The sequence below is a fragment of the Semicossyphus pulcher genome, unplaced genomic scaffold (assembly GCF_022749685.1).
Source record: "Semicossyphus pulcher isolate SPU_LCO1_2020_fin unplaced genomic scaffold, fSemPul1.0.p SCAF_21, whole genome shotgun sequence".
Lineage (NCBI taxonomy): Eukaryota > Metazoa > Chordata > Actinopteri > Labriformes > Labridae > Semicossyphus > Semicossyphus pulcher.
In genome coordinates, this window is record NW_027211695.1 from 12,140,866 (window position 1) to 12,158,081 (window position 17,216).

A 17,216-nucleotide genomic window follows, 5' to 3' on the forward strand; every position below is an offset into this window, starting at 1 on the left:
AAGAATTTCAGAGGAGATTGTAAAAAAGTCCACACAGCCATAAATGTAGAAATCAGAATCAAACGAGAGGATGAACTAATGACTAGCAGATATGCATCTGCCCATCTTTCCATCCACAGTGTAGCCAGGAGGAAAGCTGAGGCCATGTGAGACCTTTTTTTCTTACACCTGTGGATAAAAACGCTGTGAGGGTGACAAAAGATAGGTATTTAGTTTTGTTTAGTTTGGTTTGTTTATTTTATAAGCTTCCACTTGAGGGCGCCATTGTGACAGATTCACTGCTTTCTGCCCGAGACTGAAGAAAAACAACAAACCTGGTGGTTGGACAGAAACAGACATGCATCTAGAAGACATTTAAATCTTTTATTTATTTCTAGGTAAAAGAAAATAAGTGAAAAAATATTTGTAATTATCACGTTGCTTTTCTGTTTATCCTTTTTTGTTTTCTCTATTATGATCTTGCAGCATCATGATTTCCGACCAGAGAGCCCTATATGCTGTCTTAATCATTTGCTATCATTTAGCTCACTGTTTGTGGGTTTGCAGGAGAAAAGTTAACTACCAATCTTAAAGTTAAATCTTAAAATTAAAGCTTTGAGAGTATTCATGGAAACATCTCAGCAGTTAAAAGCACTGATAATAGCCAGCACAGGCCAGCTAACTACTGTAAGGGCGCTGTAAGGGACTGACAAGTGATCCAGGGTCAGGACCTCTAAACTAATCAGATTGTAAAACTAGAACATAAATAAATGAAGTAATGATTTTTCTGTTTACTTTAGAAGTCATTCTACACAATAATGTGATACTGATCAAGAAAACATTAAAGACATTTATAGTCACTGTGCTGATTACAATCTTTAATAAATCAGTTTAGAGAAGTAAGTTATGTTTACATGTTGATAACACACCATGCAGCGAAACATCATTTTAATACCTTTAAATGTTAATATCAGGAATCAGAAACAAAAAACAAAACCAAAGTGTAAACTCTGAATTAAACAATAATAATCACATAAGAATGCTGTTTTATTTTCATGCATTGTTCTTAAACGTCCAGGAATGATGATTAATGTGAATATTCATGTTTTGCATCAGATTCTTCACACAAAATAATAAAAACAGGTTCTAAATCAAAGTAATCGATCACATATCAGAAAAAATGAACATTCTGTCCTATTTAAACAAAACCACATGACTGTAAATGTATGACTTTGCATCCTTCAGACATATAAACAAACAGTGAAAACACTGCACATCCTACTGTACTTAATCTGTTTTAAAGATAGACAATATCACACAAAGACTGAAACAATTAAACTGTCAAAGATTAGTTACTGCACACTTCAAAAAGCAGTAAATGAAAGAAAGCACATCTTATTTGATTAGAGTATAAAACTCTTTTGGGTCACTTTGTTGCATTCATACAGTTTGTCTATCTTTTCAGCTACAACATTACAGCATTCATTGGTCACACAAAATCATTCAAATCCACATTGAAACAAACTGAAAACATTTAGTGTGACTGTAATGTGTCCTTACATGTGTGTTGACTCCAAAAACAGTCCTGGTCAACAAAAACAGTTAAAATAAAAACATTTTAATACACGTTTAATTCAGTCGCAGTTAAATCAATGTTAAATGTAGATATTTCCTTATTGTAAGCATTAGTTGTACAATATCTCTCTGTACTGATAATATCTTCAGCTTTTTCATTTGACAGCATGTTACTTCTATATCTAAGTATCTAAGATCAAAAGAGCCATGGAAGGAGGATGTGCACCTCTGTGCACTCAAGGTAAGTCAGGGGAAAGTTTGTATTATCTCACTTGACATTAAATGACCTCTTCAGACTCTCTTCTGCTTGCTGTTTGGTGATAACTTTCCAAGTGTCAGGAATATCAGCAGGCTTTGCATTATACACATCAGCAAACTTGGAGTTAAACCTTTTCAGTACGTATTTCCAGTAGTCTGAATCCTGAAGGCTTTTATCTGGTGCAATTCGCCAGTCTGGGAAAATTTTGATGTACTCCTTGTAAGGGTGCCATTCACCATTTGTGGCATTGCTGCGAAACTTACAGTCGCTGTTCACCAAGGAAGTGCATATGTCAATGGTAAGTTTTTCTGTTTTGACCCATGTGGATCTTCCCAGACCCTCTGGTCGATGTACTGAAGTGAAGTGCTCCTTATGCTCTTTTGCTCCTGCCTCACAGGGTGCTTTGCAGAATGGACACTGTTTACCACATCCAATGAGGTTTTTGAAAAGCTCGTTCTGAAGCTTAACATCAAGATTTCTGATTTTCTTTTTGATGGTTGTTTTTTTAAACTGCTCTCTAACAGCTTCTGCCATGTCCCTCACAAACACAGTGAGAAACTGAGCAAACTCTTTCGTGTTGACATTTTCTGGGATCATGAAAGTAGCAAGAGCATCCTCAGAAATGACCAGTTTCTCACCAAGTTCCTGACGGATGTCTTCAATCAGTTTCTGCAGGTTGCCACCTTCTTTTTCTTGAGCTTTGCGTATTGCATCATTTATGCTGTTGATACTTGACCTGAGATGTTGATCCTCAAACTCTGATAAAGACTCATTCAACAAGAGTTTTAACATTTCGTCAAGTATCCACCTCCTGACATAACGCTCATATGAGACGATATAAGTCAGGTAGTCCTCAAAGTTATCCTTTGAAAGCAAATCCAGTAAAACTGAATACTGGAAGAACATCCGTGTGCTGAACTGGAACCTTGTATTCATCTCACCAATGATATCAGGACCAAGGAATCTGTTAAAAAAATCTTCCACAGCAGGCCTCAAGCAGTGCTCAGTGAATTCTGCTGCCTTCTTCTGGCACTGGTCTCGCTCACTGAACTCATCCTTGAAGTTGACCCGGAACCTCTCTTTGTTTTGATTGAGACATCTGTAGGGATCATTCATTTGAATGAAATCTTCATGCATTTTCTGAAATTCTCTGGCTGCAGCTCCACAGATGTGCTGTTTCAGAGACACCTCAAAATGTATGTCTTTTTTAACATCCTGGATGTTTTTCAGCCTCTCATCAATCCTGTGTAGGATCTCCTGGATGAAAGTGTCGTGGTAATTGTTTTTACTTTCCACTTTTTCTGTCACAAACTGTGAGCAATCCATTATGACAAGGTCGGCTATGTTTTGTAGCGCCATTACATGGTCTTTATAGTTGAATAACTTTCTGACTTTGTGCTTTACGTTGTTGAGAAATCCTTCAGCTGAATATTTGAAAGGCTTCAGTCCACAATCTTTCAGTCCCTTTTGACTTAACAGTTCACATGCAAGACTTCCCTTACGTGACAGATTGTCTCTCAGGTAGTAGTCTACACTTGTCACGACATTCATGACATCTGGTTTGTAAAGGACTTGTTCCTTCACCATTTTATTCCACATCTTGTCAAATTCTTGGTCCAACTTTTTGTCTGTCATGTTGACCTTATTCTTACGGCATTCTTCAATCAGTGCACGTACTCTCCCTTCTAATTCTTTTGTGTGGTTCACCTTGATTTTATCAAGTTCTGTCATTCCCCTTCTGACGTCTGTTGCTACTGTGAGCTGGTTATGTACAGAGCTCTCAATTTCTCGACGAAGGCTCTTTGCACTGTTTGCAAAGTCCTCTCTGTATGCTTCAACTAGATAGACATGACCATCTGTTTGCTTGAAGTACTTTGCCAGATTATCAAGAAGCATTGTCTCCCATTTAGACAGCACTGAGCATGCTGCACTTTTCAAATGTGTGAGAAGTTGTCCAATGTCTGACACCTGAGATTTCACTCTGCCAAAGTTAGAAATCTTTATTTCGGCTGTTTTTGTCCAGGAGTACATTTTTTTTTTGAATTCCCATTCCCATTTGTTGAATTCTGTACACAGCCTCATGTATGCATCAGCCACCAGGCTGTTTCTGAAGCTGAAGATGAAGTTTTCGTACTTGACAGCATTCCACAGGCTTGTGATCCACTCTGTAAACTCCAAGATGTCATTAGCAGATGTCTCACAATTTCCCAAAACTTGAATGATGTTCTTCTTGAGCTCATAAACAGCCTCGCTGTATCCTGCATTAACTGGTGCCATTGGTGGCACTCCATTCCAGAGACCTGGAATGTACCAGTTCCCAGTGTCTGGTTTGTACTCCATGACATCAGTGAAGCTCTTGTTCTGCACCTTGTTTTCCATTTTGGCTGCTGCCTGGGTCATCTCATTTAGCTGCTGCAAGAGCATTTCCCTTTCTCGTAGGTTCTTCTCAGGGGCTGATACATCTGCCACATTCTGGTGAACAAACTGACATTTAGGTTTTTTCCCCACCTCTTTCATCCTGAGAAATGCATGCACGACTATCTGTAGGATGTCCTTCATTTCTGTTGAATTCTCCATTGCAATATTGATGATGGTGATGTCACTCAACCCCACAACAAGTGTTGCAAGCTCGTTGTCGTGTTCATAGCTGTTGTCTAGTTTTGCGAGCTCTGGTGACTTTAAGCCCTCGGTGTCAATGATTATGATGAAGTCACATTTAAGTTCTTTTTTGATGTCTTCATTGACTTTGGTGAGCAACATGAAGGCACCTCGAGTGCATCGACCACTGCTGACTGCAAACTGTACTCCAAACATGGTGTTGAGGAGAGTAGACTTCCCTGTACTCTGAACTCCGAGAACAGTGACTACCAATATCTTGCTCTTGGGAGTCACCAAATAATTGAGCTGCGACAGAACATCACTCACCCATCTGAGAGGTATGTTAGATGCATCACCATCTACAAGCTCAAGAGGAAATCCATCAAGCAGCAGCTCTGCACACAGTTTGGGCAGATGCTGTAATTGTTGACGTGACAGATTTGTTTCTGGAAGGGAAACTGAAGCTTCATAGATCTGACCCATTTCCCGGAAGAAGTGTTCAATTCCAAGTGAGCTGTTGGAAAGTTGTCTGTCAATTTCTTTGATTTCCTCATTGTTTTCAGAATTTTTGTTTTTGTATTTGTTTTTGTAAGCCTCCCTGAGGATAGACAGTTTCTCTCGAGACAGATTATCGAGGTTCATTCGCATCCATTTCAGGAAATAACACCTCTCTGTCCCTGGTGCTGATATTGCGTTGATGAAACATGTCATTGCATTCGACATGTCATAGGAGTTCTGTTGTTCTCGCAGTTTTGCTTTCTGTTTCTGAAGATCACTTTTGTACATTTCTATGTTTTCTGACCCAACTTTTTTAAGCTGAAACTCTTCCTTCTCTAAGCAAGTCAGTTCCTTCCATAATTCCCCTTGCAAAGATAACTGATCTTCTTTGTATTGGAGGATATCTTGAATCTTTGAAGTGATGGCATCTGCATGTTTCTTGGCAGTCTGGCATTCCTGACAGTCTTCATCAACCCAGATTCCCAGTTCATGGGCAAAGTCAGCCATCTGCTCAATTTGCATCTTCATCTCTGAGTTCTCAACTACATAGTTGACTTTTTCACGCATTTCTTTGACAAAGTCTGCATCATTCATTTTTTTTTTTTTCAAAAGGATGTGGCTGTTCCTCAGGTTCAGCTTTTTCTTTACCTTTTCCAGAGCATCTCTACTGAAGCGTTGGCTTTGATGGTCAACTACCAAGAAGATCTTGCGGTGTTGGTTTGTGAGCAGCTTGCACTCAGAGTCCAAATGATCAAAGAACACAAAAACTGCTGCAGATGTCTGACACAAAAAAGTAAATTGTGTTTCAAATGAAGCAATGTCCCCACGAAGGTTAGCTATAGCTACTGGCTCACTGAAGATATCCATGTTATTGTTCCCACAAGGTAGGTACCAGGAAAGTTCAGTCAATCCATTGGATATTCGTCTTGGACAGTCACCATTTTCCACATTACGATGAATGAAGGTATCATGGTACTGCTGAGAATTGCTCAGAAGCTTGTTGAGCATCTCTGACTTGGACAAGGAGCACTCACCCAGTCTCACAAAAGAAACCATTGGAAGTTTAGAGACAACAATTCTGTCTTCAATGAAGCCCTTGGATTCTGAAAGTGACAAAGGTCTGCAGTTTTTAACGATGTCTCTCATGGCCCAAAGCATTAGTGTGCACTGCTTTGTGTCACAATTAGGAAGCAGCAGAGGCACAGAAAACTGACACATGGACATTTTGAGTGCCAATTCTAGCTGTACAAAACCATCAGAACACAGAAATAGAGCAGTGATTATGTCAAGGGGGTTTATGTCATCTGTATCCGGACTATCAAGAAGATCATCAATATCTGAATCTGAATCTGATCCACCTGCTGCAGCATCACAAGTTGATTCATGTGTAAATTTTACATTCCTAGCTTTCACATTAACCATCATCAGTTTCTTTAGAAAATACCATGGAAGGTCTGAGTTACACTTGGTACGTTCATCAGTAATGGTCTTCTCATCAATCTGAAGTATTCTGCTCATGGATAGCTTCTCTTTATAGTGGTGCTGCAACCCCAGATCCTCCAACAGACGCTCCAGTTGTGTCTCTGTGGAAAGTAACACGGGTGTTAATCCTTGGTATTTGATTCAACATTAATCCATGTTAATTAACACATAGAATAAATTCATGCATGTTTGCTGAATCTGGTAATGCTACACAACACACAATTTTGCATCCTACCTTTGATTCCAAGCTGAATTATCTAACATAAAAAAGTGTGTTTTTATTAAAGATTTAAAAGGTGAAACACGGGGGGCTGGTTTAGCTCAGTTGGTAGAGCAGGCGCCTTATACAGAGGCTACAGTCCTCGTCTCACTGATCGCAGGTTCGTCTAGCGATCATTTAGTGCATGTCATCCCCCACTCGCTCCTCCCAACATTTCCTGTGTCTCTTCAGCTGTCGTGTCAAATAAGGCAAAAAAGCCAGAAAAATAATCTCAAGCTCATTCATCAACTTAACATGTCTTGAAGGAGAACAAATATCCTTCTCTGCACTATGGGCCAAGAAAAAACAGTCACTACTCATGTAGTGACAGCTTTGTGGGGTTAGTGAGCTACATGGGAACAAGTTCATAACCCTCCAAGAGTTTTACACTCAGAAAGCCATGCCTGTCTTGAAGCAAAGCATCCCTAACCAGAAAGATCTAGCCAAGTGGCCATATCTTAAAAACATCAAACTCTCAACCAAAGATGCAGACATTGGCTTGCTGAGTGGAGCTAATGCACCGAAAGTAAAAGAACCATGGCAAATCATTAACAGCCAAGAGATGGCCCATATGCATGTAAGCCTTTGGTAGGTTGGGTGATCAACGGTCCATTGAGAGGAGGAAGTGCAAAGGTAAACCCTCCATTTGTGTAAACCGGATTTCATTAGTCAACCTCCATGAGCTGCTGGTCACACAATACAACACCGACTTTACTGAAAAATCCTACGAGGACACAAAGACATGTCAATAGAGGATAAACAATTCATGAAAGCTGATGCTGAAGACTCCACAATTGTGGATGGACATTACACTCTCAAATTAACATTCAGGAGGAATTGCAGAGCAACATCTTTATACCTTAAAAAGAAAGTTTGCAAGGGATGCAACATTTCATGAGGAACACACCCGATTCCTCAGTGATGTCATAGACAAATGCTGCGCTGAGGCAGTGCCACAGGGGCAGCTGAAGCAACAGGATGGCAAAGTCTGGTACATACCTCATCATGGGGTGTATCACTCGAAAAAAAGGAAAACTCAGAGTTGTCTTTGACTATGGTGCATCTTTCAAGGGTACCTCACTCAACTCAGAGCTGCATCATGGTACTGACTTAACACACCGTCTCAGTGGAGTACTTACCAGATTCTGCCAGGAGCCAATTGAAATGATGGGACATTCAAACAATCTTGCAAAAATGATGTTGATTTCCTAAGGTTCCTGTGGTGGCCTGGAGCAGACACCAGCCTTAATCCTCATGAGTGCTGTGTCATCAGCCAGCTGTGCAAATTACGCACTCAGAAGGACAGCTGAGGATAACAGAAAACACTTCAGACCTGAAGTGACTGACACAATCCTGAACAACATCTATGTTGATGACTCCTCTACAGAGGATGAAGCAATACTGCTCATTAAAGAGCACATAGCTGCATGTGAGGGAGGAGGTTTCCACCTCTCCAAGTGGATAACCGACAGCCGCAGGCTGTTCCTGAGGCAGACAGCGCTAAGGAGGTGAAAGAGCTCAACATGGACGGTGATCGACTGCCAACTGAGAGAGCTCTTGGAGTGCAATGGTGTGTGGAAAATGACAACTTTACAGTCAATGTCACCATCAAGCCGCAGCCACACACAGAGAGAGGGATCTTGTCTATGGTTAGCTCCATCTTTGACCTTTTATGGTTTTTTGGCATCCTTCACTCTGCCTACCCTACTGCTGCTACAGGATGTAGCATAAACTATTGATGGGATGAGAGGATACCCAAAGTGTTCTCTGAGCAGTGGATTTAATGGAAGTTAGATATTCAGAAGATCACCAACCTTGAAGCTCAACAACTCTGGCAGACACACACAGGCAAAATTTCTCCATTTCCTGATGCGAGTGAGCAAGGGTATGGAACGGTAAGATACCTGAGACTGAGGAATAACAAGAACATTATTTATGTTTTGTTTATGATGGGGAAGGCAACAGTAGCTCCCCTCAAGAAGGTCACAATTCCCAGGATGGAGCTTGCTGGGCAGGGTTGCCAGGTCTGTGTGACAAAACCAGCCCAATGGCCAATCAAAACCAGCCCAAAGACCAGCCCAATACTAGAACTCAAAATGTACCCCTGTCAAACCATATACAATGCTTTTAAAGTCCAGCATTGCTATCATTGCCAAATGCATTATAAAATACACAGATTAATTCAACTCAGACGGTCATAGAGGTGGGTGAGAGGAGGATGCTATCAAAACTGGCATCTATCATGGACAACTCCTCTCTCCCCCTGCTATCTCGGTTTTACAGTACCGACAAAAGCTTTTGTATTATCTCCAGCCACACGTCCTATCCATTCTTTGATTCTGTTTTCTCTTTACCAGTCCCTTGTGTTTTTCTTCCCGTATTTTTCCCACTTACTGGGCGTCATGTTTCTCCCCAGCCGGAGTTGCTAGCTTGAATTGTCCGATGTGTTCACGGATTCCGCTGCAGGTGTCACTGCTGACAATAGCTGGCTAGCTGACTGCACACAATGCACCGAACGGATGCGGACTGTGTTCAGTTTAAGTTCGCTAACTGTGTCAGGCAAAGTAGAGTCTGTGGGTTTGTTATGTGGGCATGCATGTCCCATGTCCATTGTGTGTAGTGCTGAATGATCTGGAGTCCGTTTGGTAGGATTTGGGTATAAATAAATTATTTAATCTAAAATAATACTAAAAATTAAGGATTTCTATTTATAGATAGCCTATTATTCATGTAATTTGCATGCAAAACAGGTCTACCAAACCAGCGGACAAAAATTTCCACCCGCGGCAACACCTGAAAAGTAGCCCAATTCAGCGGGAAAACCGTGGACCTGGCAACCTTGTTGCTGGGGCAGTGCTGACCACTAGAGTGGATAAAGTACTCAAAACAGAGTTGCTGCTGAAGCTTGAAAAATCCCTGTTTTGGACCTATGGCCAATCAGTGCTGAGGAACATAGCAAACTAGCACACAAGGTTGTCGCCAACTGGATATCCATCGTTACAGAGGCCACAGAAGTGACCTAATGGAGATATGTGAACACAAAGCTCAACCATGCTGATGTTGCCTCTAGGGGGCAGAAGGCAGACAAATTCATGGAGAATCAGAGATGGATTCATGGCCCAGACATACTCTGGCGCCTGGATCCAACAGGATCCGTGTCCGGCATGTTCCATCTGCGCTGCAGTTCTGGTCCATCAGACGGTACGAGCCGTCGCCCACAGGAGGTGTGTCTGATCCGCAGCGCAGCGGAGCGCTGGCCCAAGCAGCTGGATTCAAGAGACCACAAGATCGCACGAGAATTGCGAAATCACACGCTAACATAGACTAATTAATTAAAAGTGCTTTTTACAAGATTTCAGTGTGTTGTTGTTATGAAAATGGAAAAAACGTGAGTCTGTACATGGTGTTTAATTTTGAAATGACCTGCTGTATGCCGTGTGTGACTTCCTGTTTGGAATGATCTGCTCTGTTCAGCTTGACGTGCTACCGGAGGCGGCGTGTGCTATGGAATCACGAGCATTGACTTGAATGGGCCCGATCGACTCCGGAGGTCGTGGCACACACGGAACGCACTGGAGACGGATCCTGTGGAATCTGAGGGTCGGGGTCAGGAAAGGACTGGCCACAATTTCCCCTGGAATTCAGGTTGCTCTCCTATGATGACAGAGGTAAAAAGAAACGCTTCTATAATCACAATTATTGTCAAGGAGAATGATACAAACAAGCTTCTCATGTACTTAACCAGCTGGAGAAAGTTGAAAGTTGCAGCAGCATGGATTCTGAAACTCAAAGAAACTTTAAGACTGCTGGCTTGCAGAAGACGGGAGTTTCATTCCACTGTAAATGCTTCATACACAGTCACTCGAGGCATGAGCAGTGTTGTATACCAGTGTCAAAGCCACTTTGTGTCACGCCCTCCACCTCCAGCTCTGCTTAGTGGCAGCTTCTTCCCTCCTCCTCCTTTCCCTCTTTTCCTTTTTCCCCAGGTGGGCGTGAGTGAGGTGTGTGGAGTGCAGGCAGGTGCAGGCAATTGGTAATCACCAGAGACTCATCACTTCTGCCATAAAACCTGACTGCAACCACTACTCAGGTCTGGACCGTTGTAAAGACACAGTCAGTCTGACTAGATATCAAATCAACCTTGTTTGCCTGTTGCAACTCTGGATGCTAACCCTTTGTTCCCTGCTCCATCTGCTCCCCGTCTGGCTTTTCAGCAGCTCTACAATTACTCAGCCACGCCGCACACCTCCTCAGCCTGCCTTCCCTCACTGGACAATTCACTAAGGCTCTCTGCTCGCTCTCTGGGTCAGTTTATTTTGTAGTAAGAGTAGGGCTTGTGTATTTTTATGTGGACTAGCCTTCTTGTTAGCTTGTAGCATTTTGCTTTGCCACGCCGTGCGCGTGTTTCTATTCTTATTTATCCTAGGTTGGTTTTACCTAGTCCTGGTGCTGTGCTCCGTTTATTCCTGAGCCTCCCTTAGTTATAGTTAGCATAGGCTTATTTTGGTCTGTAGTTACCTTCTGTTCTATTGATTCCTTCCCTACTGCCTGTGCAAGATTGGTATCTTGTGTTTGTAAATAAACTCCTTGTGTGTATCTACTGGTCTGCTGTGTCTCTCTGTTGTCTGCGCCTGAGTCTCTGATCAGCCCCTGTGACACTTTGAGAGGACAAACCATTGCTCTGGAAGAGAAGGCAGAGAACTCAATCATCTGCCAAACCCAAAGGCAGTTCTTTCCAGAGGAAATTACAGCATTGCCAACAGCAACACATGGTGTTAAAAAGACAACATCTGTAAGCGTTGACCCAGTACTCAGGGTTGGAGGGCGCCTGAGTAAGGCAGCTATGCCAGAAGAGAGCAAGTTCCCAAGTCATACTCCCGAAAAAATGTCTTATGTATCCACACTCATAATAAGACACATGCATGAAATGACTGGACATGGAGGAATTTGCCATAGAGGAAGAAACCACATCCTCTCTGAGCTTGGTAAAAGATACTGGACAATTAAAGAAAATTCTGCAGAAGATGACTGACTTGCCACAGAAAAGGCTGGAGCTGGACTCGCCTCTGTTCACCAATACTGGTGTTGATTATTTTGGCCCTATTGAAATTAGAAGAGGATGGACCACATTGAAGAGGTATGGCGCATTGTTCACTTGCATGACCACTAGGGCTGTGCATATTGAAGTCCCTTGCTACAATTAATCGATTATTAATCTGATAAAAAGAAAAAAAGCTAAAATTTACTATTAGCGTTATATTCAAAACACAAAAAATATATCTTGTTCCCTTGTACATTGCAGTGTTAATATATCAATTATGTAACTAAATTAATATCTTTAATTTACTAAATCATTTCACATAAAAAAGTAAAGTACAGACAAGAGTATAATAGGGAAGTGTAACGAACCAATATATATATAATCAGATATTGCTCAAGTTTCTGTTGTGAATAAATAAAACATTCAGTCTAGTCTGTCTCTGACTAATGGCATGAAATATTCAAAAACTCTATAACATCATGTTATACTCCAGTGTATAGTAAATGTATGATACTGAATCATAACGCAGGTCAGATGTCAGAGGTATGATGTTCCGGACCTTTGCTTGAGAAAAAATTTCTCTAACTGGACCTCTTTATCTCTCTTTATAATTCACAACTGAGGAATGCAAGGCAATCGTTCTTCTCTGACATCATCACCAAGAACAGTAATAACACACGTGCCTTGTTTGCTACTGTTGACAGGCTACCAACCCCCCCTGTGTCAGTAGCACCTGAACTTCATTCAGCCAGGGCCTGCAATGAATTTGCCTCCTTCTTTACAGAAAAAATACTGAAAATCAGACAAGCAGTCAGTAACTCAGTTTTAGGTTCAGGTTATGTGCTGCGTTCAACTAATACCAATTTAAACACTATGACACAATTTTATCTGATCAACAATAAAGACCTGGAGGACATTATACAACACCTAAAATACTCCCGCTGCTGCCTTGATATTATGCCTACAGATTTTTTCCAAAAGGTCTCAAAAGTCATGGCATCAGATCTGATACAGATTGTAAACTTGTCTCTTCTCTCATGTGTCTTCCCACAGGCCCTGAAAACAGCAGTCATCAAGCCACTGTTAAAAAAGAACAACCTAGACAAGGCACAGATGAAGAACTATAGGCCTATATCAAATCTACCATTTTTAAGTAAGATAATCGAAAAGGCTGTCTTTCAACAGTTGAACCACTTTTTGACAGTGAACAACTGCTTTGATGTCTTTCGGTCAGGCTTTCGACCACACCACAGCACTGAGACGGCTCTTGTCAAAGTGATTAATGACATCCGCTTAAACTCAGACAGTGGCAGAGTTTCAGTCTTAGTACTACTCGATCTTAGTGCTGCATTCGACACAGTTGACCATAAGATATAACTTGACCGTCTGGAAAACTGGGTTGGACTTTCTGGCACAGTAGTAAACTGGTTTGGTTCTTATTTAAAGGACAGGGACTACTTTGTGTCTATAGGTAACTTTACATCTGAGCAGACAAAGATTACATGTGGAGTTCCCCAAGGCTCCATTCTTGGGCCTCTTCTGTTTAACATCTACATGCTTCCACTGGCTCAGATAATGGAAAACAACAAAGTTAGTTACCATAACTACGCAGACGACACACAGATCTACATCACAATGTCACCAGGGGACCATGGCCCCATACAAGCCCTAGTTAAATGTATTGAACAAATTTATGAGTGGATGTGCCATAATTTTCTTCAATTAAACAAAGACAAAACTGAGGTAGTTATTTTTGGAGCTAAGGAGGAGCGATTAAAAGTCAGCGCACAGCTTCAATCATTAGTGTTGAAAACCACTGACCAAGCCAGAAATCTGGGTGTAGTTATGGACTCAGACTGGAACTTTCAAAGCCACATTAAAACAATCACAAAGTCGGCCTACTATCACCTCAAGAATATATCCAGGATTAAAGGACTTGTGTCTCAGCAGGATCTAGAAAAACTGGTCCATGCATTTATCTTCAGTCGACTTGATTACTGTAACAGTGTCTTTACAGGTCTCCCTAAAAAAATCAATCAGACAACTGCAGCTGATTCAGAACGCTGCTGCTAGAGTCCTCACTAAGACCAAGAAAGTAGATCACATCACTCCAGCTCTGAGGTCTTTACACTGGCTCCCTGTCTGTCAGAGAATAGACTTCAAAGTACTACTGCTGGTTTACAAAGCGCTGAACGGACAGGGGCCAAAATATATTTGTGATCTCCTGACACAGTACGAACCATCCAGACCCCTCAGGTCGTCAGGGACAGGTCTGCTTTCTGTCCCCAGAGTCAGAACCAAACATGGAGAAGCAGCATTCAGTTTTTATGCTCCGTATATCTGGAACAAACTCCCAGAATCATGCAGGTCTGCTGAAACACTTTCTTCTTTTAAATCAAGCCTGAAGACTCACTTGTTCACAGCTGCCTTTTATTAAACTATTTTAATACTTTTATTTTAATAACTATTCTAAATTATTTATATCTGCACTGTAGCTTTTACCCTTATTTTTTATTTTTATTTTTATATTTTAGCTTCTATTTTAGCTGTTTTTCTTCACTTTGCTTTTTAATGTCTTGTTTTCTTTGCCTTTGTTGTTCTATGTAAAGCACTTTGAATTGTCTTGTTGCTGAAATGTGCTATATAAATAAACTTGCCTTGCCTTGCCTTGCCTTGCCTTGCCTTGCCTTGCCTTTCAACTTTAATTGAGTACCCCTGGTATAGGCCATAGATAGATGTTGACCAAGCAGCAACCTCTGGTATTGAAAAGCTCTGGTATTTTAAGCACTAAGTAGCAGGTATACTGTGCTCGCCATTCCTGGCTTGTTAGCCTGTTCAGTGTTTATCAAACATGTATTTATTTAATCATAGGCCAGTAAATAGGAATAAGAGGTTGTTGGCTATTCCCCGGAGAGATTACAGCTGACCGTAGTGATGAGAAGACCAGTTATTAAGTTTCCCGTTACGTGTCGACTCGCCGCTATCTCACTGGGCGAGCGAGCAACTAGTGCGCGACTTGTTTACTCTCATAAATCAACACCTGCTGTCAGTCACCGTCACAAACAGAATCTCCTCTGTGGGAAACACGAAGTTAAACTAGCTCATTCATTATTCATACAGTCTATGGCCAATAACCACTAGCTAAGCTGAGAAGCAAAAGCCTAGCTTCTTAGCCATAGCTGACTGATTCATGCGGGTCGCCCATAGTCTTCAGCCATAGGCCTTTGGTCTTTGGTGTAGACGTAACAGATGGACGACATGACAGCTCCCTTAAAGTGAAGCCACAACATTTAAAGCGCCCCCTGATGACTGCCTTCAGTATAGGCCATAAAGCCATAGGGACATGAGTCCAAGTGTTCATTTTTCTGAGAAGTTTAGTTTTAATTAGTTATGTGATGCTGTAAAAAGGATGATTGACAGCTTTGTTTACCAATACGGCTCCTGCAGCCAATCTGTTCCGGGTTAGCAGAGTAGAGGAGAATCAGCGAGAGAAAACGTAACTAAAACAATCACTACAGATTTTGAAGTTGCCTCTCTGTGAACGTTTACTTCAGACCAACACAAGTAGCTGTTAAATACGTCAAAGGGGTTTGAGGGGCTTAAGGCAGTGAAAAAGCATAGTAAAAGCTTAATACGAACAGCACAACATAATAGAGAACATACTGGAGAGGAGAGGTCTTTTTTTGCTGTATATGCACATACATTAGGTCAGCTTTATGTCTGCTTTAACTGACAATAATCCAACACATTGTGTAACTGCATATTGCCTTACATTTTATGAAAAATTATGTTAAAGGTAGAGATTGGGTGGAATAGAGGGTTTCTGCATCAGTGCATACTGTTTCTAGGCAATCTATAAGGCAAAAACTGGGTTAGGTTCAGGGCTTGACATTAACTTTTTTGCTCACCAGCCACTGTGGCTAGTGGTTTTCCAAAGTTACAAGCCACTCAACATTTTCACTAGCCACAATTTTTTTTTTTTCACCTTGTCACAGCATTACGTCCTACAGTCAGCGCAGCTACATTATTTTCTTGGCTGGATCATTATCAGCCAGGTCTTTTCTTTTTCTTCGTCTCTTTTTCATTTTCTGTTTCATCAAGTTTTCTCTTCTCTGTTGTCTCCTCCCCGGCTTTGTTACACTTATGTACAGCCACATTATGATTCTTCACAGGGGCTTCATGAGTGGTCACTGGCGAGCAAATGCAAGGCAATAATGTGTGCAGGTAGTGCTCATGTCCCGCTCTGTAGGCAAATTAACAAGGGGGCCTCATTCACCTTAATAAGACTTGAAAAAACATCATATAATACAAAAAACTGTGATACTGACTCACAGCACAGAGAGGGGGAGAGCTGCTGCGCAGGCGCACAGAGTGAGGGAACAGGTGGGTACGGACTGAAGTGATGACGTGAACTTTGTCTGATGATGAAGCCTGATGCATGTGTTCATCAGTGAAATATATGATGTACACATCATATGGACGTATGACAGCATGTGGAGAGTTTATATTTTATAGTAGCTTACCTGTGCGCGGAAATACGGACAGATCGCGACGTTATTGAGCCAGGTAGAAAGACAGATCTGTGTCATATCTCCTCCTCCCTGCGGCGCATGATAACTGATAAACTACGCGTGGATCACCTCCGGTTCATTTCATTCACAGCCTGTGGACGTAGTTGCTTTATAAAGATGATTGTTCACGGAAATACGGGGACAGATCGCGACCCTATTTAGTCAGGGGCAGAGTATGAGAACCACACACAGATCGGTGTCATCACTGCGCTGCATGATTATAAACTGCTCACTGCTGGATCAGATGATTATAAACTCTGATAACTGATAATAGATCACACTCTGGATCATCTCTCTCTCCGCACTGTCTCTCCCTCTCGTTGGTTCCGGATTGTCCCGTATTAAAAACTTTAAAGCAGTCTCCTTACTGAAGAAAAATAGGATGCCACCCGCCAGGGTGGCTATGAAAGTGAGTGAGTCACCCGCCACTAACCCATTCTACCCGCATTTGGCGGGACTTATTGCTTGAATTTTTATGAATTATGTTTTTCTTTTACTCACTTGTGTTTGCAGATGTTTCAACGGGCCTGGTTATTTCTTTGTTCTCTGCTTCTGTCGAATCCTGGATGGGGTTTTGCACCCCTGGTGTTGAGATGTTTGTGTCTCTTGTTTCCTGCCGAATTTCTCCCTCTGTGCAATTGCTTGTGCTGCCGTCATGATGGACTGTTGTCTCCATGGAAGGGCAGGGCACTGTTGACATAACAATGTTTTTATCATCGTTTTACTTAAAGTCACTAACATGCTGAACATTGTGCCTTATGCTAAACAATAGAGTGCATAAAGCAGACTTTTACCTCTTGTATCACTCTGTTGACAGTCATCTTTGCTGTCAGTACATGGTGTCGGTGGATTTTCTTCTGCTACCTCACAGTGAAGTACAACAAATGAATCTTCATCGTCGATTTCCTTAATAAAATAATAAAGTAATTCACCATGTACTTATTATCCCATACA

At 41.6% G+C, this 17,216-nt stretch overlaps 1 protein-coding gene across 1 annotated transcript; it reads right to left on the reverse strand.

Annotated features, from left to right (window-relative positions):
- Positions 1–1,325: 1,325 nt before the first annotated feature.
- Positions 1,326–16,938, reverse strand: LOC138601165 (up-regulator of cell proliferation-like). Its single transcript, XM_069672741.1, has 2 exons — positions 16,764–16,938; positions 1,326–6,492 (listed from the first exon to the last, which is right to left on the reverse strand). The coding sequence occupies exons 1-2, from the start codon at positions 16,936–16,938 to the stop codon at positions 1,823–1,825; spliced, it is 4,845 nt and encodes a 1,614-aa protein (XP_069528842.1). The 3' UTR covers positions 1,326–1,822.
- Positions 16,939–17,216: the final 278 nt, after the last annotated feature.